Below are 26,165 nucleotides of genomic sequence, written 5' to 3' on the forward strand. Positions count from 1 at the left end.
TATTCAATATGAAAGAAGATCACATTTTTTTCTCTGAGTCTCTCTTTCGGCAAAAAAAAAGTCAGCTTGTATTCCATGACCTTCACCTCTCTGCTAGCATACTTGGGATGTGTTTGGGGAAAAAATCTACTTGTTATTCATGAATCGGTACATACGGTAGATTTTGCATGTTATATGTAAACATAAAAAGAATTTAGTTTCTAAGATGATTAAGTGTAAAGAGAATTCCTGTTTCTAAAGGAAAAGGGCTGAGATCCATCATGACTTAATAAGCCATGAATATCTGCTTTAAGACAGCTTTGCGTATCTCAGCAAAGACAGAGTGAGATGTTTCCTACAACTATACAGGTTGCTCACAATGGATCACTGACAAGTAATAATCTCTTATGAAGAAGTCTCAACGATCTGTAACATGAAAGCCCATTTAAGGAATTCTAAAAACGTGGATTATTGACTTGGTATTTCATAACGGGCTGTTTCCACCATAACCGTCTCTAATCCATTTTGTTCAAAATTCTCCTTAGTAGAAAGCAAGAGGCAATTAAAAAAACCACAACTGTGTTTACAACATAATTGGTTTCAGGATGCTTGTGTTGTGTTCTTTTATATGGTATTTGTTGTTTTAGAGGAGCAGAGAAAAAAAATCCTAAAAGCTCTACCCAAAGGGTCTAAATAAGTTCCATGTATGAGAAGAACCATGTGTTTGTACCAGTTGTACCATCTGCTATGGAGTCGATTCCGACTCATAGTGACCTCATGTGTGCAGAGTAGAACTGCACTCCACAGGGTTTTCAAGGCTGTGATCTTTTGGAAGCAGATTGCCAGGTCTTTCTTCCAAGGTGCCTCTGGGTGGGTTAAGCCAAGCGCTTAACTGTTGTGGCACCCAGGACTCCCGAGACATGTGCGGGACTGCTGTTTTTGGGATGCTCCTCTTTTGGGTCAAGCAGTGGTCCTTCTGCTGAGCTGTGCTTTAGCCAGCATGGGCTGACAGTGGGTGAAGGACATGAACATACTGGAATCCTGAGTGTTCCTCCTCTGCATCTTGTGTTTGGTGAGCAAGGAAGCCAAGCACAGGATGGCTGAGAGTCGCCCATGTGTGCGTGGCTCTATCTGGGGAGGCCAACTGGAGACAGCCATGTCCTCTCTGGCAGCAAATGATGTTTCCTTAAAAGTTGAGATACACACGAGGGAGCACTGCTCAAAGGATAATTATCACTCCTCTTCTGGATTATAAAATTCAAGATTCCAGTGATGGAAGAGGGGAATACCTGCTTTTATTTTTAGAGCAAAGTGATGTATTCCTAAGAAGAAAAATCAGGCAATCTATTTCCAAAAATTAGCCAATGAAAACCCTGTGGGTCACAACAGTCTGATCTGCAGCCCATCACGGAGATGGTTCAGGACCAGACAGTGTTCCGCTCTGTTGTGCATGGGGCAGGGGGAGGGACGACAACCTGATGGCAGCCTACAACAACAACAACAACAACAACAATGGATTCCTAAGTTCATTCTTAAAAAAAAATCTCTTAGGGCCCCAGATATAAACACTAATGTCTTTCATAAGTTAATATTCAGGTAAGATAATTCTTCATAAACTGTAGGCTTTGAAGCAACTATAAAAGCTGTAAATGTGCACAGACTGCAAGCCATCAGTCAAGTCTCCATACATGTTCCTTACAGTCAAATATGCTTTCCTGTTTGATATGTAAAGCTGACTAAAAATATGTGGTGTGGCCATCTGAATTCATCAGGACATTTGTAGATGTCAGGAAGCGTTCCAGGTGGCATCAAGAACTGTGGAAAACAAGGCTGTTGGCCTTTAGACTGCCCAGCTACCAGTGTACATACACAGTAAGCATTATGGTTTTCTTTGAAACAGCAGCCTTATAAACCTAACTAGTCCATATTGGGCCCTAACTAGAATTTTTGTATGTATTCATTTATTCATTCACTCACTCACTCACTGTGCACATTTAGTGTCTACTGTGTGCTGGGTACTGGGTTTACCAAATGAGTAAGACAAGCTCCTTATTCTTGAAGAATTTACAGGATGGTGGGAAAGAGAGATGAACAAACCGAAACTTATAGTGGAAATACAGAGAAACACACAAGATGGATATTTAAACCAAACAGGGTACAGGACCTAAGTTATCAGCCTTGGCTGAGCAAACCCAATTCCCAACTAGAGTAACTGCTTCTGGCTGTGGACACCGGGCCTGACTCTTTGGTCCCACTGTTACTCTGGTACCTGACTCAGACTCCTGATGACTTTTTTGGCTCAGGGTTGATTATGAGTCCTAACCCTTTATTCCAATTAAGCCTGTCACAGAAATGCTTGAGCTCCTCACCCAAATTGAATCAAACAGAACCTCCACTTCTCATCCAAATGTCCAGCAAAACCTACTGCTTTGAAAGCGACAGACTTCCCTTTGAACAGAGGTAGATGAGCAGGCTGGAGGACTAGAACGATAAAGAGGGTTCCAACAGAGACAGCTTTCTAACCTAAAGTGTACACGTGGGGGAGTCGGCGACTTACCTTTTCAAGAGGGCAATGGGTGCTATCTCGGAGAAACGGAAGTAAGTTTGGCCGATCGTATTCTGCATAAAGGCTGATCTGTTTTTCGTGGTAGCGCTGCCCCTTATGATGGTCTCTCTTGAAAAGCTTATGCAAATACTAAAAGGAATGAAGGATAAACCATGAAGATTAAAATAAGAAAATAAATACCTGGTAGTGTTGTTATTTTCAGTTCTAAACAGCTTTTATGAGTGGTCAAGGGAGAAGCAGCTTTCAAAAGCCATCTGAAGGTAAGGAAGACAGGCAAAGGAGAATGCCTCCAGGGGATGGAGATTCTCAGGCTCACTCTAAAAGAGCATCCAGTGACCTGGCTCTACAACTTACCAACCATGTGACCTTGGGCACTTCACCAAGTTCTCCATTTCCATATCTGCAAAGACCTCATTGGGCTGTTGTGAGGATTATATGAGTTACTGTTTGTAAATCACTCACAACTATGACTGGTATACACTAAGTATTATAGATCTGCTAATAGTAGTAGCTGTTACTACAGTCATTATCTGCTTCACCTCAGAACCAAAATGCTTGGTTAGTGGACTTCCTAGGCCATAAAAGTTCTCTTCTTTTACATGAAAGGAGGTAGAGTCATGTGGTAAGCACATCTCCCCAAAACTCAAGCAGCAAGAGCTATATTCATTTTCATCCATTCTGCATCTCCTCTTTGTTAAGTCTTACTGGTATCTGTGCTTGCAATGAAGTGCTGCCTATACTAATAACATCAAGAACAAGCCAGGTAAGGAACAATAAATGGAGCTGGCAACAATGTTAACTCATTAGCAGGTAGACATGAATAAAAATCAAGCAGACTACAGGTGTTCTAAACCAATTTTCAAAAGACCTTCCTTACCCTAGCTGTCTGAAAAGTTAATGGACCTCAAAGGAAGTGAGTAATTCACTTTCTACTCACAGGCAAGATTAATTCTATCAATATATTATGCAGAAGTTAGAAATCGATGTTCAGTTAATGTTAAATGTAAACAAAAACCCCACAAGCCACTAGAAACGGGAAGCGCTTAATCACATCTTGAGTGGTTGTTTCCAAGTACCTTGGCTCATAATCACAGCCCTAGAAGCTGTGACTATAAATGAGCTAGCTGATTTTGATATCTACTATTGTATATATCCATCAAATAAGCCTTGTTATTGTTACATGCTGCTGAGTCAGTTCTGACTCACAGTGACCCTATGTAAAACAGAATGAAACAGGGCCCAGTCTTGTGCCACCCTCAAAATCGTTGCTGTGCTTGAGCCCATTGTTGCAGCCACTGTGTCAATCCATATCGTTGAGGGTCTTCCTCTTTTTTGCTCGCCCTCTACTAAGCATGATGTCCTTTTCCAGAGACTGATCCCTCCCAATAACATGTCCAAAGTATGTGAGATAAAGACTCCCCATCCTTGCTTCTAATGAGCATTCTGGCTGTACTTTTTCTAAAACAGATTTGTTCATTTTTCTGGCGGTCCATGGTATATTCAATACTCTTTGCCAACACCATAATTCAAAGGCATTAATTCTTCAGTCTTCCTTATTCATTGTCCAGCTTTCACATGCATAAGGGGTGATTAAAAACACCACGGCTTGGGTTGGGCCTAACTATGACATATGTACATTAAGAAACTATCCTCTGGGTAAATGTCTACATCTTCCTAAGGCAACAGGAGGAGGTCAGAGTAGTCACAGATAATTCATCTGTGGACCAAGGCTCACACACAGCCGCGCTGGTCTGATGAAAGGCCCTGTCCATCCCCTGACGCTGGAGTCCACCATGGGCTGGTGTAACAATGGTGCGTGGGGGCAGGGTCAGACCTCGTTGTCTAACTTCACAAGTAGGGGGAGAAAGAATCATCATCAGGATCAACAGCTCACAGCTGATCCTGATGAGGCAGAGGTCAGACACACCTCCACCCTCCAAACTTCTGACCAACTGTGACACCAGTAGTCTCTCCCACAGCACTCTTTACTTCTCTGCTAGGTTCGATAATTTGTTGCAATGGCTACAGAGAACTCAGAGACCATATTCACAATTATGGGGTTTAATAGGTAAGTAAAGGTTCCTACTCAGGATCAGGAATGACTTAGGATACCGTTCTTTGATGAGGACAGCTTCTTCTCAGCCATGCCTGCAGGTAGGCCTCTCTCTGGCCTTTGGCCTCAGTCCCTTGGTCCAGCCTCTTTTGTGTGAGGCAAGTGTTATAAGGCTCTTTAGCTCTGCCAATAAGTGCCCAGGGGCATGTCACTCTGCCAGAAAGTCTCCTCCCCAAAGGCATTCAGCTCTCCCTCTGTGGGTTGGCAAGCCTAGCACCGCCAAAACTGCCCAAAGCACCCCATTCCACCAGGAAGCCTCCTGCCTGAAGGCTCTCAGCTCTTGTTCCGTGGGTCAGCACACCCACTTTAACTGCCTTGGTCCTTGGGCTGGGAAGCCCACTGCACTGTCTTGTGCCTGTCTCCTAGTTCTGCTGCTGCTATTTCCTGCCACTGCTTCTCACTGTCTTGCACTGTCTCTGATGTTATGGCCCTCTGTCTCTCCCTCCTGGGTCTAGGAGGTTCTAGCACCGGGACCTTGGGTCCAAAGGATGCACTCCACTCCCGTCTATTCTTCTTGGTGGTAGTGAGGTCCCCACCTTCTGCTTCTGAGATTGCTCATTTTAAGCCTAGCAGGATGGCAAAACTGAGCAATTCCCTCGTTAGGGTTCCATGTACCTTATTTGCATGGTCCCACCCCCACAAGCGTGTAATACACCTTATTTGTACTATTATCAATCTGTCCAATCCCTTTGGTGGGCTATAAGCACCTTATCTGCACAGCCCCACCCAATCTTTTGGTGGGAGTCACAAGACCATGGCTAGAAAGGCCACGCTTCGCAGCTGTGAAACTTGGTGCTGTTTCCCAGAAGTACAAACAGGATAAGGAGTCTGTCAGGTCGAATTTACAGAGACATTACATTGGCTGACTGGGGAGATGAGCCATTTCAGTGGAGGCCTTGTAACCATTGCACTACAGCACTAATTACCCCATCACATAGATACCTACTGCTCATAATTCTGCCTCATGGCTTAAGTGGGCCAGAAATCACTGCTTTATACCCAAGGTGGCCAGCACACCAGAGCCTTGCTTGGGTAAGCAAGCAATCTTGAGATTGCCGAGCATTAACAATACAGTGATAGCACCTGAACAACCCTTGGGCAAAATGAGCACCCCACATACCTATCCTGGAGTCGTCAAAAGCTTCATGTATAAAACTGACATTCAAAGAAAATTCTCTATTCCCTGAGCCTCCTCCTGGGTGCAAACAGGTGCACAAGATACAAATGTACTCACTGTGTTCAACACCCTTAGTCCTATTGGTATAACCCCTACTTCCACTGAAGGCCTCTCTTGTATGGTTTTTTTAAAGGATATAGAAAACATCTACTCTTCCCTTATTACCATGATGATAACAATGCAGAGAATCAAAGTAGCCCACTCCTCACCCCCCGGAAATCTAGAATAAAGGGCCTCAAAGAGCACAACAACCAAGATCACAGGGGGAGGTGAGATTAGCTAGTGCCAGGGTGGGGGATAAAAAATGAGGCTCAGCTCTTATCATTCTGTGGTCTCAGACATGGATCTGTTGTGCGGTATTTCCTTGACGTGAGAACTTAATATCCACAGTACACATATCAGGGCTTTTGCTGTGATTTACACCATAATTAACAGGAGCCCTGGTGGCGCAGTGGTTAAAGTGTTTGGCTGCCAACCAAAAGGTCAGCAGTTTGAGCCTACCAGCTGCTCTGCGGGAGAAAGATGTGACAATCTGCTTCCATAAAGATTTAGTTTTGGAAACGACACTATGGAGCAGTTCTACTCTGTCCTATAGGGTCACCATGAGTCAGAATCAACTAGATAGCAGTGGGTTCGGCTACACTGAAATTACATTTAAAGTTAACCATAGGAGAAAGGTGCTTACTCTAGGCACTGTATGATACCACAGTAATGAATATGATGACTTCTTTTTGTTGTTGCAATTGAACCGTGAGTCGAAATAAAGTGCCTGATCTGTAATTAATCCCTGGCCTCCAGATGCACGGCATATGCCCCATTTTAATAATTGCAGAACTCTGTTTGTGGGCAAATCTCCAGTCTGAATATTACCCTCTTTGAGGAGGCCACTCCAACATGCTGACACCAAAACTGGGAGTTGGTCTGACTCAATAATCAGTCGAAAAAGGCAAAACAAGACTGTCATGCTTACCACATGCTGCAACTCTGGTCTGTCTTCTAATTCTTCCACGACCTTTTTAATCTGTAGGGAAAAAAGAATATTTCAAATGTAGAGCTATGAGAACAGAAACTGAGCTGCAAAATTATCTGATAAACATGTTTCTTCTTTATGGCTTAGTGGTCCTGAACACTCATCTGGTAACATCCATAAAAACAAATAGTACTCACTGAAATTTTATCTTCATTGTCCAAAAGCATGTCAACAGCTTTCTGAAATATAAAAAATAGCCACAATCATTGAGACTTGCCATATAAGAAGAGAACATTAAACACATGTATATGTCAGGACAGTTAAAGGTAGAGGGCTTATTTTCTATACTTAAGGAGGCCCTTAGCTTTAAAATGGCACTTAAGTGAGATTAAACTTTTAAGTATGCATTCAAAATGTGTCTCAATTTGAGGCCTATGTGTTCTGCATACTACTAAAATGATGCCTTGCTAGGAGCTTACAAAAAAAAAAAAAAAAAAAAAAACTTGCTGTCGAGTCTATTCCGACTCATCGTGACCCTATAGCATAGAGTAGAACTGCCCCATAGAGTTTCCAAGGAGCACCTGGTGGATTCAAACTGCCAACCTTTGGGTTAGCAGCCATAGCTCTTAACCACTAGGCTATCAGGGTTTCCTGCTTTAACTTGCTAAGTACAAAACATCTCGAATACATATAGTCTAGCCCTCTTGATGTCTCAGGTATCTCCACAAGCTCTCATGTGACTCTCAGCAGAGAGAGAGAGTGTCTCACTGCCAGTACCATGAGAATGAACTTTTCTTCTGGCCATGTGAACCTTGACCAGGTCACCCTGTTAGATTCCACAGATACAAGGAGCTGGTCTAGGGTGGAGAGAGGGTAAGAGCCAGAAAAAAAAATTAGTGACCTGAAGTTTCATGACCATATAATGCTCATGGACTTGTAGAAGCTACATTAACCGCCTTTATCTTTCATGAGGTATGCCTGGGTGGTGCATACGGATAACGTGCCTGGCTGTTAACCAAAAGGTTGTAGGTCTGAGTCCACCCAGAGGGGCCTTGGAAGAAAGGCCTGGTGATTTACTTTTGAAAAATCAGCCACTGCAAACCCCATGGAACACAGTTCTACTCTGACACACATGGGGTTTCCAGGAGTTGGAATTGACTTGACAGCAACTGGTTGGTTGGTAACCTTCATGAAACACAAATCAGACACTGTCTCTAACAAGAGGTAGTGGGAAGCCAGCACACTAGGCTGAGTGAACTCAGGTAGAACACCTGTGTTCTGCTCCTAACCCTGATACTATCTAGCAGTTGGCCTCAAACATGTCTTTTTTTTTTTTTTGGTCTGAAATATGTTAAAATAGATTATTCCTATGGTCTAATTAGAAAACTCTATTACTCTTTACCATTGGCTTATAATCTTGAATAGCAATTAGCTTCAGCTCATTCATCTTTTTCCACAGTTACATATGTAAAAGTAAGCTCTTGAGACACATGGGGGCAGGGGTATAGACACGAGGAAAGACCAGATATGGGGGAAATGTAATTAATTTTTATATAAGCATCTCATCCTCTTAATCACTTTCTGCTAGAGAAGCAGAACCTCTGTACCTGAGCTTCCTCAGAACTGTACTAATCCCTAAACACTTGACTCGTTCAGTATCAGCAATGGGCTAAAAGCATCTTTCGGAAACAGAGGTAAATTTACCATCGATCTAAATTTTTAAGTTTGTGAATAATAAGTAATACACCTAAGTATGTAAAATATAATTGAAAAACGCCAAGTAGCCCTTCTGGAGAGCCTTAAGGATTCTACCCTTCACTTTATCAAAAATTTCAATTTTCTAAGTAAGAACTACTGTGCTAGGAGACACTCTTTACTTCTATCACCAGCACTTGTCACTAGCTTTTCTTACCAATAAAAATAAAAATAAAATAAAGTAAAATCCCACAAAACACATATAGTTTGTATCACTTTATCAGAGCTACTGTGAACTGTGGAGCTGGGTCTCCTTATTAGTCAAGTGAAACGCTATTCAAATGGGTTCAATAATAAAATGACACAGTCCATATACCTTGTACCTAGGTATCAGCTGAGACCAACGGTAACTCCACATGCTAAATCCAGGAATACCGAGGAATAGATCCTCAATGAATGGGGCAAAAAGTAAATTTACTTAAAATCTCAATTTCAGGACATACAATTAAGAAGGTTAAAAGGGCCAAAGCATGTGGCTTGTTTCTTTATTTCTGTGAATTCTAAGAAATGTTTTTCTAAAAAAAATTATACACACAACTTTAAAAACTCCACATCAAATTACAGTTGCTTGCAAGCGTTCCTCAAGGCTGACAAATAAAATAGTTAAACAATACCTAGAATGGATCAGGAAGTTTTGAGCATGATTAGCATACAACCAAGCTATGTGATCCACTACCCGATCTGGCATTTATATGGATGTCTAATTATTAAAATTTGAATTAGTAAAAACAATTTGTCAGTATTAAAATAAGAAACACATTACCTCTGAATCAAAATCCATTAATAAAACAATTTTATCCTTGATAGAACTGAAAAGATTATGCTTATGGATCAACTGGAAAACATCTTTATGTCTTAATGTTAAGTATATTTCCAGAGCATTGCCATAGTTTGTGTCATAGGTGTACCTGGTAATACAAAATATTTTACATTACATTGATGTTCAACATTTCCAATACAAAAACACATCTCTCTCTCTCTCTCTCTCTCTCACACACACACACACACACACACAGAGATCATGTTTTACAAGATTAAAAACCAAAAAACTTGTTTTAGAGAGAAAAATTAACTCTATTTGGAAAAATATTCCTTGGGATTTAACTACATATGACCAGTAAGTATTTCTTTCTCGAAACCTTGCCTCACATCTCACCCAAAGTTTTGAAAATTTATAAAACTTGAGTAATAATTTATAAAACTTGAGTAATAAAAATTTTCATTATTGGTTTCTCCACCTCAATTTTTTTGCAGAAATTTAAATACTAGAAAGAAATTATGATCCAGAATGAAATTCTTATTCTAGTAGTAGAAAAATCAGTAAAAATTCTTATAATCAAGGTTCAGCTAGCAAACGGGTCATATTCTAAAAGTTATTTGCAAGGCAGCTGAATAAAATTGATATGTGTTTTTCTGTTGAAACAATGTTTTTCACATTAAGTCCCTAAGCCTATTCCTCGAAGCCCACTCAACTTAGACTGCACTATTGGCAGGACTATTGAATCCAAAGAACATGTAGAACAATGTTTCCCCAAGAAAATGATCAGTATTCCAACTCAGAATGCTACAAGCACAACTCTCTGTCAAAAGTCTTAGATAATCCTGAATCCTAGGTAATTCTGATGTAACTTTCTTGGTCTTGGGCAAAAAGTAGGAAGATGGGAGAGAAGGCAATCTGAGCCAGTGGGAGTGCAGAGAACGGCTGATGCGGACTATTCTTTTTGAGTATACCTGTAGTATACTTCTTGCTTCATTAGACTAAGGCTCCTTGAGGGTGGGATGTATTCTGGCACAAAGCCTGGGTCACTGAAAGTGCCCAATAAATATGGAAAATACTAACCACAGCTTCCATTTTCTGAGCTCTGACACAGTACCAGGCACTGCACATACCTCTGATGATATCTCACTTGAACTTTAAAATAATTACAATAAAGAGATTGTCACCTCTAAGTTTAAAGACAATGAATCTGAGGTTTGAAAGATTAACTGACTTGCAGATCCAAGAACAACAACACAGAGCCTCACACCCTGGGAAATTCTTCTGCACAAGCGGCCTAAGAACTGTATAGCTTTCCTTCCTAACCATCCTCTCTACCAAGTGCTAGTGACGGGGTTCCTCTCCTTTGTGAAACAGATGATGTCAACAGTACAGCTTGATACCTTTTCCTTATTCTGTTCATTTGGGGTTTGTAAAAGGTTTTTATTAAGAGTGCATACAGGTATAAAAGGCTCCCGCCTACATCTCCTCCTCATTCCACCACCTCTACCATTTGTCATTGAGTCTACTCTGACTCATGGTGACCCCATGTGTGTCAGAGTAGAACTGTGCTCCATAAGGTTTTCAATCGCTGACTTTTTGGAAGTAGATTGGCAGGTCTTTCTTCCAAGATGCCTCTGGGTAGACTTGAATGACCAACCTTTCAGTTAGCAGCCGAACGCATTAAGTGTGTGCACCACCCAGAGAATCTGCTCTCCATTCAGAGTTTGCCAAATCTAAAATATAAAAAACTTTTTTTTTTTTTTTTTTAATTTTTATTGTGCTTTAAGTGAAAGTTTACAAATCAGGTCAGTCTCTCATATATAAATTTACATACACCTTGCTATACCCTCCTAATTGCTCTCCCCCTAATGAGATAGCACAGTCCTTCCCTCTACTCTCACTCCTTGTGTCTATTCGGGCAGCTTCTGGTCTCCTTTGCCCTCTCATCTGCCCTCCAGACAGGAGATGCCAACATAGTCTCCTGTGTCAACTTGATCCAAGAAGCCCATTCTTCACCAGTATCATTTTCCATCCCATGTTCTAGTCCGATCCCTGTCTGAAGAGTTGGCTTTGGGAACGATTCCTGTCCTGGGCTAACAGAAGGTCTGGGGACCATGGCCTTTGGGGTCCTTCTTGTCCCAGTCTGACCATTAAGTCTGGTCTTTCTACAAGAACTTAGGGTCTGCGCCCCACTGCTTTCCTGCTCCATCAGGGTTTCTTGGTTGAGTTCCCTGTCAGGGCAGTCATCGGTTGTGGCAGGGCACCACCTAGTTCTGGTCTCAGGCTGATGTAGTCTCTGGTTTATGTGGTCCTTTCTGTTTCTTAGGCTCATAATTACCTTGTGTCTTTGGTATTCTTCATTCTTCCTTGCTCCTGTTGAGTTGAGACCAACTGATGCATTTTAGATGGCCGTTTGCTAGTGTTTAAGACCCCAGATGCCACTCTCCAAAGTGGGATGCAGAATGTTCAAAATATGAAAAACTTTTGATGGAGACTGATTTAGAAAAAGCAGCACTAAAATGTACTCACAATTCTGCCAGGGTTTTAAGTAAGGTCCTGTTTTGACTATCTTTCTTCAGGTGATCCCGAACGGCTTGAACTATTACTGAATTGTTGTATAGATCTCCAGGCCATTCTCGGATTAATGTGGCAAAACCCTAACCAGAGAGGGGGAAAAAAAGATTCTTCAAAATAGGATAACAGCCCAAATAGTTTAAACGTTGCTTAAAAGTATTCACATAACTGATCAAATAGTTTTATAATTATCATCTTTTTACACAAATAATGTGTGCCTTCTATGTTTGTCAATTGCTCCCTCATCCTGCAATGTATTTTAGTAAGTACCTCTATGTCAATTTTTTTTTTACATGTTGCTATAAAAAAAAAAAAAAATTAGCATATCGCGCTTATAAAAATACCTCATGGGGGAGAGAGTGGTTGGCAAAAAAAAAAGTATAAGGCGTGTGTTACCTGTGTAAAAATATGGTAAAACGTTAGTCAGTAAACCTTTCACCAATTTTTAGATTACGGGTTTCGGGGTGGCTACAGCGGCAGGGAGAATTACCGCACAATGATCCACACTTACCACTCCTGGTGAGTAGATGGTACCATTTACTTCTGTTCTTATTCTGTGAGATGTGCTACTAAGAAAGAACTCCTATTCCTTCTATAAAGTTCCACTGCACTTACAGAGTTTAGGACTAACTTGCTCCATCCTCATTCTTAACTAACTATAAAGCTTTGCATAGCATCTTTAATATCTTATGTGTATTATCCAAGTTGGCTGCTTTCCCCACCACCTTCTATGCATTGAGGTCTGGACTGCTGTGTGCAGCTGACTATCGGTTGTACTAGTGTACTAGTGTACAGCTGGCATAATTGTACATGGCGGCCCTGCTTGGGCCTAGGCTGTTCCCAAGGTGAAATAGTCTTTCGTGGGTTCATATATAATCTACTCAGGAGATCTGGCATCCTACCATTAACAAGTTACCATCTTTGTCCTCTTTTCACTCTGGCTCCCAAGTATAGTTCGATTTTAGGATTTGGGACTTTGGCTCAAGTCTTACCCGCTAGTGCTCACTCTGGTTATTTCTGGATCTTAAATTTTGTGGTTCTGAGAGATAACTCTAGAACCCCTGATCAGATCCTGTCTCCTTCCCACCACTAAAGACTGCATCTTGGCAAGTATCCTGTGTAGCCTCTGCCCTCTGATTCCTGACTTTAGCCCTCAAGTTTTATAACTCCAAGTACAGTGAAATGGTTGACTTACTGATTCTTGACAACTTTTAGGGAAAAAAATAACTTAAGATATATTCAAAAGGCAGCAAATACAAGTAAAAATGTTCATGTTATTGGAAAAACTATATTATAAATATCAAGTGATAACTAATGCTGTAATGATCTACTTCGAATTTGTTTAAATGATATTGAGAAGTGAAAACAGTCTGGTAGTTGTTGCTTCTGTAAGGCACCAGGATTTGGTAAGAAGAAAATAAAAAAAAGAAACAAGAACATAGTTTCATTAAAATTCCACCTACTTTTTACTACAATAACCACTAGGCAGGATGGTAAGAAATAAGAATAGAGACTACATGTATTCTCATTCAAATTTCAACCTTACAACATATTACCCTAATAATGACTTTAGGGATATGGGGATTCATTAAGTAAAATGACGTATTTTATAAGACTGCTAGATTAGAAAACTCGGATGTTTCTTAAGACTCTGTGCAACGTATAACGCAATGAAGTCCTTAAAGATATCCACCCCAATACTGGCAGCTTTCAATGACCCCAAGACTAGGGATAAGAGGAAGAATGCTTGGCTTAATTTTTCTTTCTCTCATCCATGTAACAGCCTCAAACTACTGTCAACTTTTAATACAAACTAAGACAAAATGACTGGTCACACTGTATGATAAAAGCATGATGACCCCAATAAAAAAATAATATAAACTGAAATAAACATTTATTACATTCCATGTCAGGCTTCGCTCTGCTTAACTGGCTTTGTATACCCTTGAATAAATGCGCTAGCTAAGAAATACTGATGAAATCAGCCCTGTGACCCTTACTATTTATTAGAGGACACAGTCATTAGGGAGCTATGACCACAGAATGAGCAAAATTACAGAACACCTCAGTGCCCATCACAGTAAGTAAAAGGTTAGAAAGTACTCATTTCATTAAATGAAATGTCACTGAAATTGTCTCATTTTTTATATCTTATACATTTGTCATTAACATCATGGAAAAAACTTTACTATTTAAAGCAATTCTGCTAGGTTGTAAATTAACAAAACCAAACCCAGTGCCGTTGAGTTACTTCCGACTCATAGCGACCCTATAGGACAGAGTAGAACTGCCCCTTAGAGTTTCCAAGGAGTGCCTGGTAGATTCGAACTGCTGACCCTTTGGTTAGCAGCTGTAGCACTTACCCACTATGCCAGCAGGGTTTCCTGTAAATTAATAGGTAGAACTAAATGTAATCAACTAGAAACCCCAGAGAAATAATTCTAGAAACATCATCACTTCCAGGAAAAACAGTCACTTCTGATCTTTTTAGGAAGACAAGAAAATTCAGAAGTTTATATTCCCTGGAATTGCAGCTTTTTTTTAACTGCAGTCTTTTAATGCTGTGTGGCAGCATAAAACTTTCATTCCCATAATATGTGATCAAAATGTTGCTATTCAATACTACTATTGGATCAATTATGTGACAATTTAATTCAGAGTTAAACAAACTGAGACTAAAGAAAGCTAAAACAAATTATTTATGAGGGCTTATGACAATAAAAGCAAATTATTTATAACCTTCATAATAGTACAGGTCAGGCAGATACCCTAAAACATTCAGAAGAAAAATTCTACAAGCTCTAATTTCAACGTTTTAGACAGTGCTTATTTTTCTGTCAGCCTCAGTCAAAACTTTTCCAGATACGAGTCAACAGAATAATTTTGATGATACAAGATTAAAATTAGTTACTAGAAAAAGTAAGAGCTGAATTCTTCAAAGTAATTATAATAGAATCATAAAAATAATAAAATAGCCTTTTTAGGCTTAAATTATACTATTTTAAAAATAAGAAAAAGTATGATACTCCTCGGTATTTCTAAATAAAGTTCATATCATTTGCCATTATTTTTAGAGACAACTCAATTTTCTTCTGCAAAGATGTACAAAGGTGAAATATTTATGAGAGACCTTCTGTACTAGAACATACTGGAAAGAAATGAGAAGTCCGTTACAAGTCTTTGTTCAATGAAGAATTCTTATTATCCAATAAATACAGCTAATAATGGCTTCTCTATTTTTAGATTTCCTATAGGACAGATTTTCCTTAGAAAATAAAAAAATCTGTCTGTCATGGACTGAATTGTGTCCCCCTCAAATATGTGTCAACTTTGTTAGGCCATGATTCCCAGTACTATGTGGTTATCCTCCACTTTGTGATTTTCCTATGTGTTATAAATAATAATCTTTGCCTGTGGTTAAAGAGGATTAGCGTGGGACGTAACATCCTTTCTCAGGTCACATCCCTGATCCAATGTAAAGGGAGTTTCCTTGGGGGGTGGCCTGTACCACTTTTTGTCTTACAAGAGATAAAAGGAAAAGGGAACCAAGCAGAGAGTTGGGGACCGCACACCACTAAGAAAGCAGTGCCGGGGGCTGAACACATCCTTTAGACTCGGGGTTCCTGCGAGGTGAATCTCCTAGTCCAGGGGAAGATTAATGACAAGAACCTTCCTCCAGAACTGACAGGGAAAGCCTTCTGCTGGAGCTGACACCCTGAATTTGGACTTCTAGCCTACTAGGCTGTGAGAAAATAAATTTCTCTTTGTTAAATCATTCATTTTTGTTATTTCTGTTACAGCAGCATTGGATGACTAAGACACTGTCCTATAAAGAAACCCACTGCCATTGAGTTGATACTGATTCATAGCAACCCTAAAGGACAGAGTGGAACTGCCCCACAGGGTTTCCAAGGAGCAGCTGGTAGATTCAAACTACTGACCTTTTGGTTAGCAGCTGACCTCTTAACCACTATGCCACTGTTCTATAGGAAATCTAAAAAATCTGAAGAAAATTTAAAACAAGTCCATGAGAACCAAAATATGACCTTGAATATATCCCACTTGAATTTGGAGACCATCTCAAGAATAGATTGGACTCACTGAAGACAAACGACCAAAGATCAGATGAATTGTGGGATGACATCAAGGACATCATACATGAAGAAAGTATGTTTTCTGAATAAATGCGTGTTAAATGAACCCACTGCCGTTGAGTCGATTCCGACTCATCGTGATGCTATAAGACAGAGTAGGGCTGCCTCATAGGGTTTTAAGGAGCGGCTTGGTGGATTCAAACTGCTGACCTTTTGGTTAGCAGCCAAGACCTTCACCACTGCACCACCAGGGTTCCGTTAAATGAACGAGTTTTAAAAATTATAATTTCTCTTGGATGCCTGCAAACCCCAAATTTAAATTCAAATCCTGGCATGACTATTTATTAAATCTAAGGTCTTGGGCAAATATTTAATTATTTAATCTTTGATTTTCTCATCTGTAAAATTGGGACTTTACTCCTCATCTCATAGTATTGTTAGGAACATATAACGGCAACATGCATGTAAGATGCATAGTGTATAGTAGATAAACAATGCAGGTACCGCCTTTCTCCTCGACCAATAATCTAACAGATCATTTTTCAATCTCCTTTCCCACTCCTGCCCCCAATTCTTTTTAATCCTTCTTTGGTGACCTTAGTATGGAGTCTCATGCTTTAGTCTGTGCTGAGTTCTTTAGGGGTAGTAGAGGCATCAATTAGCATCTGCCATTTTATTTATGAAATCCATAACACTGCACTTTCTCCTTTTCTTTAGCTCTTGTAAAGAGGTAATTTTAAGCAATTCTTTAAAATCAGTGACAATGTGCGAATTTCCACAGTCTAGACAAGTATTAGTTATCAACAGGGTTTATCAATCTCAGTTTCATCTATGAAACGCACTCTGCAAATCTATTTCCTTTAAGCCAATCACTCCATTTTATTATTTTTCTATTTCTTAACATTTCCCATTGAGAACAAGTAAATATTTCCACAACAGAATGCCATACCTCATAATCACTTTCCAAAAATTCATGTAAGATCATTTCATAGATGAGTGGTTTCAGAACTGGGTCCCCTCTCGGCAAATACGGACTAATAGCCTAGGGAAGAAAAAGGACAAAGAAATCCCTTAAAGAGTGGTAAAACAAAAGTTTATTCCAGTCAGTCACAAAATGTAAAGCTGCATTTCTACTTTTAAAATTTAAGGCAACGAAGTACTATGGAAAATTATATGAAGAGAAAAGATTCATATAAACTCTATTGCAACACATTATATTTTAAAGATTATCTATGTACGTATGTAAAATGAATGACTCAATGAATAACAACTGCCTAGGCTAATCTTTATCTCCCTGTTCTCCTTGATGAATTAATGAAAATCTCAAAATTAGGAGGGAAAGGTCATAGACATTATAAAAGTCAATTTCTTAAGTAATCAAGGAATTTAGGTCATTTATTCATCTTTGCTCCCTTAAACTGGGGTATTTTAACCTTTAAAAAGCTCACAATTATCTTTTAAAATTAGGGGCAAATATAGCTTGTGCTCTTTGGGTATTACCAGTGCTGCGATAAAAGTCCGGTTTCCCGATATTGTTAAATTACTCTGTTGTGCACTATACACCAAACACCATGCTTTGCACTGGGGACAGAAAGCTAGGGGCACCATTCTCAAAGAGTTCACAGGGATCATTGAAACATTTTGTAATAAGCTTTGTAAGCGCTGGGTTGACAAAGGGCTATGGTTAGCAGAGGAGAATCTTGCACACTGAATTAGTATATGCTTTAGGTCTATCAGGCAAAGAAAAGGGAGAACAACATGAGCAAAGGTGTGGAGACATGAACACACACTTGTGTTCAGGTGGTCAAAGTGGTTCAGAGATGTGGAATGGGGGTCACTGAAGGGAGATGAGGATGAGGTGGGGTCATGAAAGGAATTTGGAAGCAAAAGAGATTAGGGAAGTGAGAATACCAGATTTACTATTTTTTTAAAGCTGTGTATGGAGTTGCCCATAGATGTATCAGAAGGCACTTGCAATAGCTCAGGCAAGACTTAGGCAGTGGTACTGGAGAGAGAGAGGAGAGGCCCAGGTGGTACTGGCAAGGTAAAACTGACAAGAATTGGAGATTAAATAGAATAAGGTTAATAAGATGTCCTCATTAAGAACAGTGGCTTAAAGATATTAGGCATGAAGCTAGCAAGTGGTCATTTAAGATGCATCAATTGGTCTCAATGTACCTGGAGCAAAGGAGAATGAAGAACGCCAAAGACACAAGGTAAATACGAGCCCAAGAGACAGAAAGGGCCACATAAACCAGAGGCTGCATCAGCCTGAGACTGGAAGAACTAGATGGTGCCCGGCTACCACCAATGACTGCCCCGACAGGGAACACAACAGAGAATCCCTGATGAAGCAGGAGAACAGTGGGATGCAGACCTCAAATTCTTGTAATAAGACCAAATTTAATGGTCTGACTGAGACTGGAAGGACCCCAGAGGTCATGGCCCCCAGACCCTCTGTTAGCCCAAGACCGGAACCATTCCTGAAGCCAACTCTTCGGACAGGGATTGGACTGGACTATAAGACAGAAAATGATACTGGTGAGGAGTTAGCTTCTTGGCTTAAGCAGATACAAGAGACTTTGTGGGCAACTTCTGTCTGGAGATGAGATGAGAAGGCAGAGGGGGACAGGAGGTGGATGAACAGACACGGGGAATACAGGGTAGAGAGGAGGAGTGTGCTGTTACATTAGGGGGAGAGCAGCTAGGGTTTCATAGTTTTTGTATAAGTGTGTATAAGTTTTTGTATGAGAGATTGACTTGAATTATAAGCTTTCACTTTAAACATAATTAAAAAAGATACTAAACATGAGGAAATGGGTATACTGTGATGTAGTAACACATATTGAAAGGAGATGGATCAAAATTGGGGAGGATAATTAATTCATATTAATTAGAGTTGTCCATAGAATATACAAGGAGAAATTGCCACCACACAATTGGAAATATCAAGAGATCCAGGTTATAATGCCACCAGGGTAAATATGGACCCAGGACTTGATGAGATCTGCCAGGAGGAGTTCAATAAACATGAAGAGAAGTGTCTGTGGAGGGCTCACTCCCAGGGAAGATCAACATGTACGGGTAAGCACAAGAGGAGTCATAGGCTGACCAGCTGAGTAACTGAGGCTTTTTAAAAGCATATTTATATGCCCAAGTAAGCATTTGAAAGGCCTAAAAATAAAAAATTAATAGAAAAGTTTAAAACAAGCATAACTACTAAAACTAACCCGTTGCCACTGAGTCAATTCCGACTCACAGTGGCACTATAGGACAGAGCAGAACTGCCCGAATAGGGTTTCCAAGGAGCAGCTGATGGATTTGAATTGCCAACCTTCTGGTTAGCAGCCATAGCTCTTAACCACTATGCCACCAGAGCTCCTGAACAGACTTAGAAACACTTTAATGACCAGTGTGGATATTCTGCTCTAGGTAGAGTAATAAAAAATAAGATATCAAAAGTATTCATTAGGGCTACACAGTCAAATTTTTCCATTTGTCTTCAGGCAGGTAAGATACTATTTGAAAAATACATTAATTCTTCAATAAATCTGAAAAAACCTTATGTTTTATAACCTACTGAATAAGATTAACCCTTCATTAAAAAGAACAAGAAAACTTTATCTGAGCAGAGGATCAGAAGGAGGTAAGAAAATAAACACACCATATATGTAATATGGAGCCCTGGTGGTGCGGTGGTTAAGAGCTCAGCTGCTAACTAAAAGGTCAGCAGTTCGAAGCCATCAGCCGCTCCTTGGAAACCCTATGCGGCAGTTCTACTTTGTCCTATAGGGTCACTATGAGTCAGAATCAACTCGACGGCAATGAGTTTGGTTTCTGTTTTTTTTTTTAATATGTAAAAAAATATATATATATATATTTTTAATATATGCTATACATTTTTTATATACATATATTACATATTATATAACAGAATGTTATTAATTCTGTATATTATTATATATCTCATACACATAAAATATAAACTAGGTCTATATTTTGAAACTAATTTCTAAAAGATTTTCTTTCCAGCTAATACTCACTTCCTAGTAACTGAGTCTTTCAACTTTATTTGCATCTCAATATTAATATACTATATGCAAGATTATGCAAGATTAAGAGTTAAAAATAAAGCTTTGCTTACCTTAAGCTGTCCGATCTCTTTAAATTTATAAACCTCATATTCCCAGAGTGCTGCATTTTTCCCAAGAATTTTCTGGCATTTTCTGGTGGTGAGGTCATCCCAGGGAGGAATAAATTATAATAAAATTAAAATAAACAGACATTTGGACATTTGCCCAGGTTATTTGACAGATCTCTCATCCCAGATTTTTGACATGTGTGTAACTCAACTGCCAAAGAATCAAAGTATTATTGTTACTCACTTCATAGTATACACAAGGCTGACCAAAAACCAAGCCCAGGGCCATTGAGTCAATTCTATAGGACAAAGTAAAACTGTCCCACAGGGTTTCCAAGGCTGTAATCTTTACAAACCAGACTGCCACATCTTTCTCCTGTGACAAGGCTGACAGAAATCATAAAAATTAATACAAAAGACTTACAAGTAAAGAAACATCTCTTTCACAAGGCTACAATAGGGATTTTCCCAAGGATTCTCCTGTTCTGAGTTTGCTCTTTGGTTGAGCACTATAGGTTTGAGGGCCTTTCCTGCCTTAAACAAATCTCATCATATACATCTTCAACCAAAAGTGGCAGTGTAAACCACTTCTTGAATTGCTTAAGAGAATGGACTACAAAATGACTTCAGAAAATCAGAATCCTATATTCAGGCTGCTAACCAAAAGGTTGGCAGTTTGAATCTACCAGCTGCTCCTTGGAAACCCTATGGGGCAGCTCTACTCTGTCCTATAGGGTGGCTATGAGTTGGAATTGACTTGATGGCAACAGGTTTGATTTTTTTGTTTAGGTATATATCTATAATCTGTGGGACTGAATATCCACATATGAATCAAACCTTATTTTAAACATGAAACAAATATGTTTTCTTACATCTTAGGGGTTTAAGAGCCGGCCTCGCAGGCTGTCTCCCAGGGCTGAAAAGTCATCTTGAAGATGTGTACAGCCCCAGCAAGAGCCATTCACAAAGACCAACATTACCACCATATAATATTTATGTTGTCTGCCCACCATAGGCCCCTGAAAACCAGGAGTCTAGGGTCTGATCACTTCCATTTTACTACCGCCCTTTTGTCCGGAGACAGTTCAGCTTGGGTCTCTCAAGTTTCTGCACAAATTGTAAGCAGAGGCACTGACTGCCTTTATTCCACACTATTCTTCTCAAGGATGCTTGTAGAGTGAATAACCTTGGAAATTAGAGGATACAGGGAATGTTTCCCTCCAGAGCAAAGGGCAAGTTTGTTTACTGTCCAGTATAATAAAGATAATGTTTCACTCTGGAGCAAAGGTCAGGCAGGCTTACTGTCCATCATAAAAGATTCAGATGCCCTAAGCTCAGAATTCCTCTCCTGTAACACAATCTACTCCATGTGCATGGCCACACCTCTGTGTGTTGCCCTGTGGGAAGTGGGGCTTGGGCAACTGGTGTAAAGGCTGATATTCTGGCTACTACTATTACTGAGTTGCAATCAACTTGACAGCAATGGGTTTGGTTTGGTTTTGGTTTAGTATTGCTGAGATAGTCCTTTGTCTCTGACCCAGGAGTCTCATACCTTCTGCCAGCATCCATGAAACTATGTCAGACTAACTTGTTAGCGTAACAACAGAGTAACATTTCAGGCTCTTCAATGTCCTTGATATTTTTCTTATGAAATGTTAAGAACATTTCTCTTTTGGTAAAGATGAGACAGTAGGTAGCGAAATAACATATTAATCCATTCTGTGGTTAAAACCATTAAAGTCAAAAGTTACCCTTGTTAAAAAGAATAAAGTGTCTCAACTATAAAGAATGGCTTTTTTGTTATTGCTAACACCAGTCAATTCTACTCATATTAACAAACAGTTGTAAAAATGTCATTATTACCGTGCTGCTATGTCATACTCTCCTTCCTCCACCAGGTGATTTATATATGCCAAGCCAATATCCTAGGGAAAATGAAATAGAGGGATTTCATAATTCAACTGGAACAGCCAAAATGTTTAGTCTCAGTTTCTGAGCTGGACATGACATTAAGGTCACAGTCACTACTGACTAACTTATTTATATGTCCCAGCTTGCTTTATTTAATTATGATTGCTTCTTTCTTAAGCACGCGCATATTTAAATATACTTGCGCTCATGCTCTCTAACTTTTAGAATCCTCAATTTTCAAAAAATAAATAACGTTACTATTTCAAAGGCTCCTAATCTACCCTCACTCTCATTCTTTAGAAAAGAAATCACCAATATTAAGAAACGTGATCCTGTAACTCTGGACTGTCACTGAATATAAAGTTCTGTTTCTTGGGCTTTCACCTGTAATATCTGAGCTACCTGTCTCCTCTATTCCAAATCTGAAGAAATGCTGTAAGAAAAACTAAATGGCAGACTATCATATTAAAGTGAAATATTAAATATCAAAGTAAATATTGATGTGAAAATGAGCTCAGAAAAAACTGTAATTCAAACCCATGAGTTTACAGATGAGGAAACTGGTGTTTGAACCATTTCTTGTCGCATGCCTGTTATGAAAGGACGTTGTACTAGGAAGAAAGATTCTGTGCGTAATTGACATAAAGACCACGCCTATTCCAAGAGAGCGAAGAGAGTTTTTCAGTTTGTTTGAAGTTTTACTTTAATGACCACCATGTAGGAAATCTGTAGTTAACTAGTGATAAAAAAGAAAGGATGCCTACTATCTTCCTTATTTCTCTGGAAACAGATCACATGTCACAATATCTATACAGGGTCTTTTTGTCAAGGTTCAGATGAGAGAATGTCTCCTTTTCAGAGACTATCCCTCCAACCTGTTCTCATGTTGTTATGGATTGAAACAAATCCCCCCAAAAGACATGCTGAAGTCCTAACCTCTGTACTGGTGAATGTGACCTTGTTTAGGGGAATAAGGTTTTTCTCTGCAGATGTTATCAGTTAACAAAGAAACTGATAGGGTAGGTTCACATCTTAATCCCTCTGAGTGGCCTCTTATACAAGAAAAGCACAGACACAGAAACGGCAACACACAGGGGAAAGACAGCATTTGAGAATCTGTCTACAAGTCAAGGAATGCCAAGAAATGTCTGGGGCTACAGAAACTGAAAGAGGTGAGAAGGGATCTTCCCCTAGAACTGACACAGAAAGAGCTTAACCTGCTGAGACCCTGAATTCAGACTTCTTCTAGTCTCCAGATCTGTGAGACAAAAACTCTCTGTTCTTTAAAGACACATGTCCATCTCCTTCTCCACTCATCCTCTTTCTCCTGTACTCCTTTAATTTCAACCACTATTTTCACTGTTTTCTTTTAGCAAAAGCATGTTTAATTGTCTTTCCTACACAAAATACACAAGAACCTTTTCACGGTGCCACAGCCTCCTGCTACAGTCCCCTCTTCTCCACTTCATAGTCAACCAACCTAGTTTACATTTAACTCTGCTTCATAACCATATTACATCTTACAATATGTTCAGAATAAATAGTACATATATAATTAAACAGTTAATATGCGTATTACCAAACCCAATGTACAACTGTCTAGTTGGTCTTGACTTACCTTTGACCTGTTTACTTTAACTACCTAAGCATTTAACTATCTTTACCCTAAAATGTTCTCCTTTCTCAACTCCCATATGACAACCTTCCTCTGTTCCAAACCTGTTTTGTATGCATCAACCCTTAAATGTAAAAGATCCCAGTGGCTCCATTCACTGTCCTCTGATGTTACACATTTATTGTGTGGACTGGCCCAAACTCATGCTTGGGTCATGACGCTTGTTTGCTGATGACTCTCCCAATCTATTTCTGAGACTAGATCTTCTTCCTCAACTCCAATGATGTCCCACAGGTGCTTAAAACTCAGTTTGTCAAAAACAGAATTCGTTATTTCCCATAATCTTGCTCCTTCTTCCAGTGTCTCTCTCTCTCTCATTGAAGGGCAATGCCATTCACCCACAGGCTCAAATGTAAAGCCAGGAGCTAGCCCAGGGACTCCCTCTCTCATTCTCCTGTCCACATGCAATCAGTCACCATATCCTGAAGATTCTAGTTTACCGTATCTTCAATATGTCTTCACCTCTCCACTTCTACCGACTCTAGGCAGGTCTCCTCACTTCCTACCCAGATTATCAAAAGGCCTCCTAATTGATCTTTGTCTCAGCTGGCCTTCTTTTGCCCTCTACCACCACTAGGTAATCTTTCTAAAAGGCAAATATGACATGGCACTGAAAGCTGAAATTGTCTTCTACAGCTTCCAAGATAAAGCCAAGTTCCTAAATACACATGGCTCTTCAGCACCTGGCTCTTATCTCTGTAGTAAATCCCTCAACTGCCCCATGTATCCAGGCAGGTCAAGTGATTTCACGTCTCTGTGCCTTCACATATGCTATTCTACTGGCTGGAATGCCTTCTGCTCCATTTCTAGATAATCTTACTTATTCTCCATATTTCTAAATGACAAAAAGATGCTCTGGTTCTTGCTTCTCCTTTTAGCCCCTGAAAAATTTTGTTTGCACCTTCTTTAAGGCCCTTACCTGGAGTTTTGTAGAGAAGTTTAAGATGGGTAAGTATCAAAAAAAAAAAAAAAAAACCACTGCTCTCGAGTTGATTCTGACTCATAGTGACCCTACCGAACAGAGCAGAACTGCCCTCTAGGGTTTCCAAGGCTGTAAATCTTTATGGGAGCAGAACTGCCACCTCTTTCTCCTGTGAAGTGACTGCTGGGTTCAGTTAGCAGCCAAGCACTTAACCACTGTGCCACCAGGGCTTCTTGGGATAAGTGTAGGCAAAGGGAATTTCTGCTGAAGCCCGTATTACCACAAAAGGCTAAGTTTCCAGTTTTCATCTGTAAAACAAGGGTACTGGGCTCGATAATCTCTAAGGACCCTTCACACTCAGAGGGTATGATTTTTTTTTCTGCCCTCCCTCTGCAAGTTCACTGCCACAGTTAGCCATGACGTGGGCTTTTCTGTCATATTTTCCCAGAGTCCAAAATGTAATAAAAATGTATTTGATGTCCTAGATTAGTCCCCATAACAAAATCAATTGAGTCAGTTATTATGGAGATACCGAAGCAATCTAGTTTTACGAAACTGCTCTTTTGATACATTCTGTGATAATGCGATTTTACCTAGGATTTAAGGAAACTTTCATACACATAACTGGAGGACTTTGTATTTAAAGTGTATTTCACCCACCGTGCCACCAGTGCTCCATTTCACAAATACAGCTTCCAAATTATCTAAAACTACCTCCTAGCAGGTGTTAAAGTCTCTTGTTTACAAGCAAAGACTGATTCAATAAAAGGAAATATTGGCCTCACAGGTTAGAGAATTAGTCTGAAGCAAATTGCAAAAGGTAGGTTCTTTTCAAATTACTTTCAGTCTCATTGTAACTTACTGAAAGAGAAAATTATATTCCATATAATAAAACTATACACTTACCAGAATCTTATGCCTTTTGATGGTCTTTTGGCTGATTTCAGCTGCCATCAAAGCTTCCTGTATTTACACAAGAATGATAAAAGGAGTAGAAAAAGAGAGAAAGAAAATGGCAGACAGTGGGAGAGAAAGATACTGGAGTTATAGACACTATATTTACTATGTTTTAAAGTTCTGGGCAACATAAATAAAGCCTCATTTTATGGTGGCTCTTGCTTGAAACACTGGAATTTTTAATGCTATGGTTGAATGAACCTCACTGAATTCAAACTTCAACAAAGGCAGTCAACCAAAATGAAGACTTCTCTTGTTTCCATTTGAATTCATTTCCACATTAGGATACTGGAATCACATTTCAGACACAAGTCAAAATACAACACACTTTCCTAGTCTCCAAACAAAAGAATTCATCTGTCATTCTAAATCTTTGTGACATATATTGAGAAAGGGGCACTTTTCTCTGTTTCAGTAAAAAGTAAGCAATATGTATAAGCTTATGTACATCTATCGTTAAATTTTTTTTGGAAAGTTTACAATTATTATTTTACCATAAATATTTAAAATATGAAATTATTTCTGTAAGAAATTGCTGGATATAAAGCAATATGCTAATAACTGGATTATG

The 26,165-nt window shown here is 39.5% G+C and overlaps 1 protein-coding gene across 3 annotated transcripts in view; it reads right to left on the reverse strand.

The window, feature by feature from the left end:
- Nucleotides 1-26,165, reverse strand: part of VPS41 (VPS41 subunit of HOPS complex) — a 263,655-nt gene that overhangs the window by 30,798 nt on the left and 206,692 nt on the right. For all 3 annotated transcript variants that reach the window (XM_010587165.3, XM_023544248.2, XM_023544249.2), the window contains 9 exons: nt 25,544-25,600; nt 21,993-22,054; nt 20,133-20,214; nt 16,938-17,030; nt 11,850-11,977; nt 9,324-9,468; nt 7,003-7,044; nt 6,806-6,856; nt 2,537-2,674 (listed from right to left, as the gene is read on the reverse strand). In XM_010587165.3, coding sequence (XP_010585467.1) covers nt 2,537-2,674; nt 6,806-6,856; nt 7,003-7,044; nt 9,324-9,468; nt 11,850-11,977; nt 16,938-17,030; nt 20,133-20,214; nt 21,993-22,054; nt 25,544-25,600 — 798 coding nt within the window. The remainder of the gene's footprint in view (nt 1-2,536; nt 2,675-6,805; nt 6,857-7,002; nt 7,045-9,323; nt 9,469-11,849; nt 11,978-16,937; nt 17,031-20,132; nt 20,215-21,992; nt 22,055-25,543; nt 25,601-26,165) is intronic.

The sequence above is a fragment of the Loxodonta africana genome, chromosome 8 (assembly GCF_030014295.1).
Source record: "Loxodonta africana isolate mLoxAfr1 chromosome 8, mLoxAfr1.hap2, whole genome shotgun sequence".
NCBI classification, from domain to species: domain Eukaryota; kingdom Metazoa; phylum Chordata; class Mammalia; order Proboscidea; family Elephantidae; genus Loxodonta; species Loxodonta africana.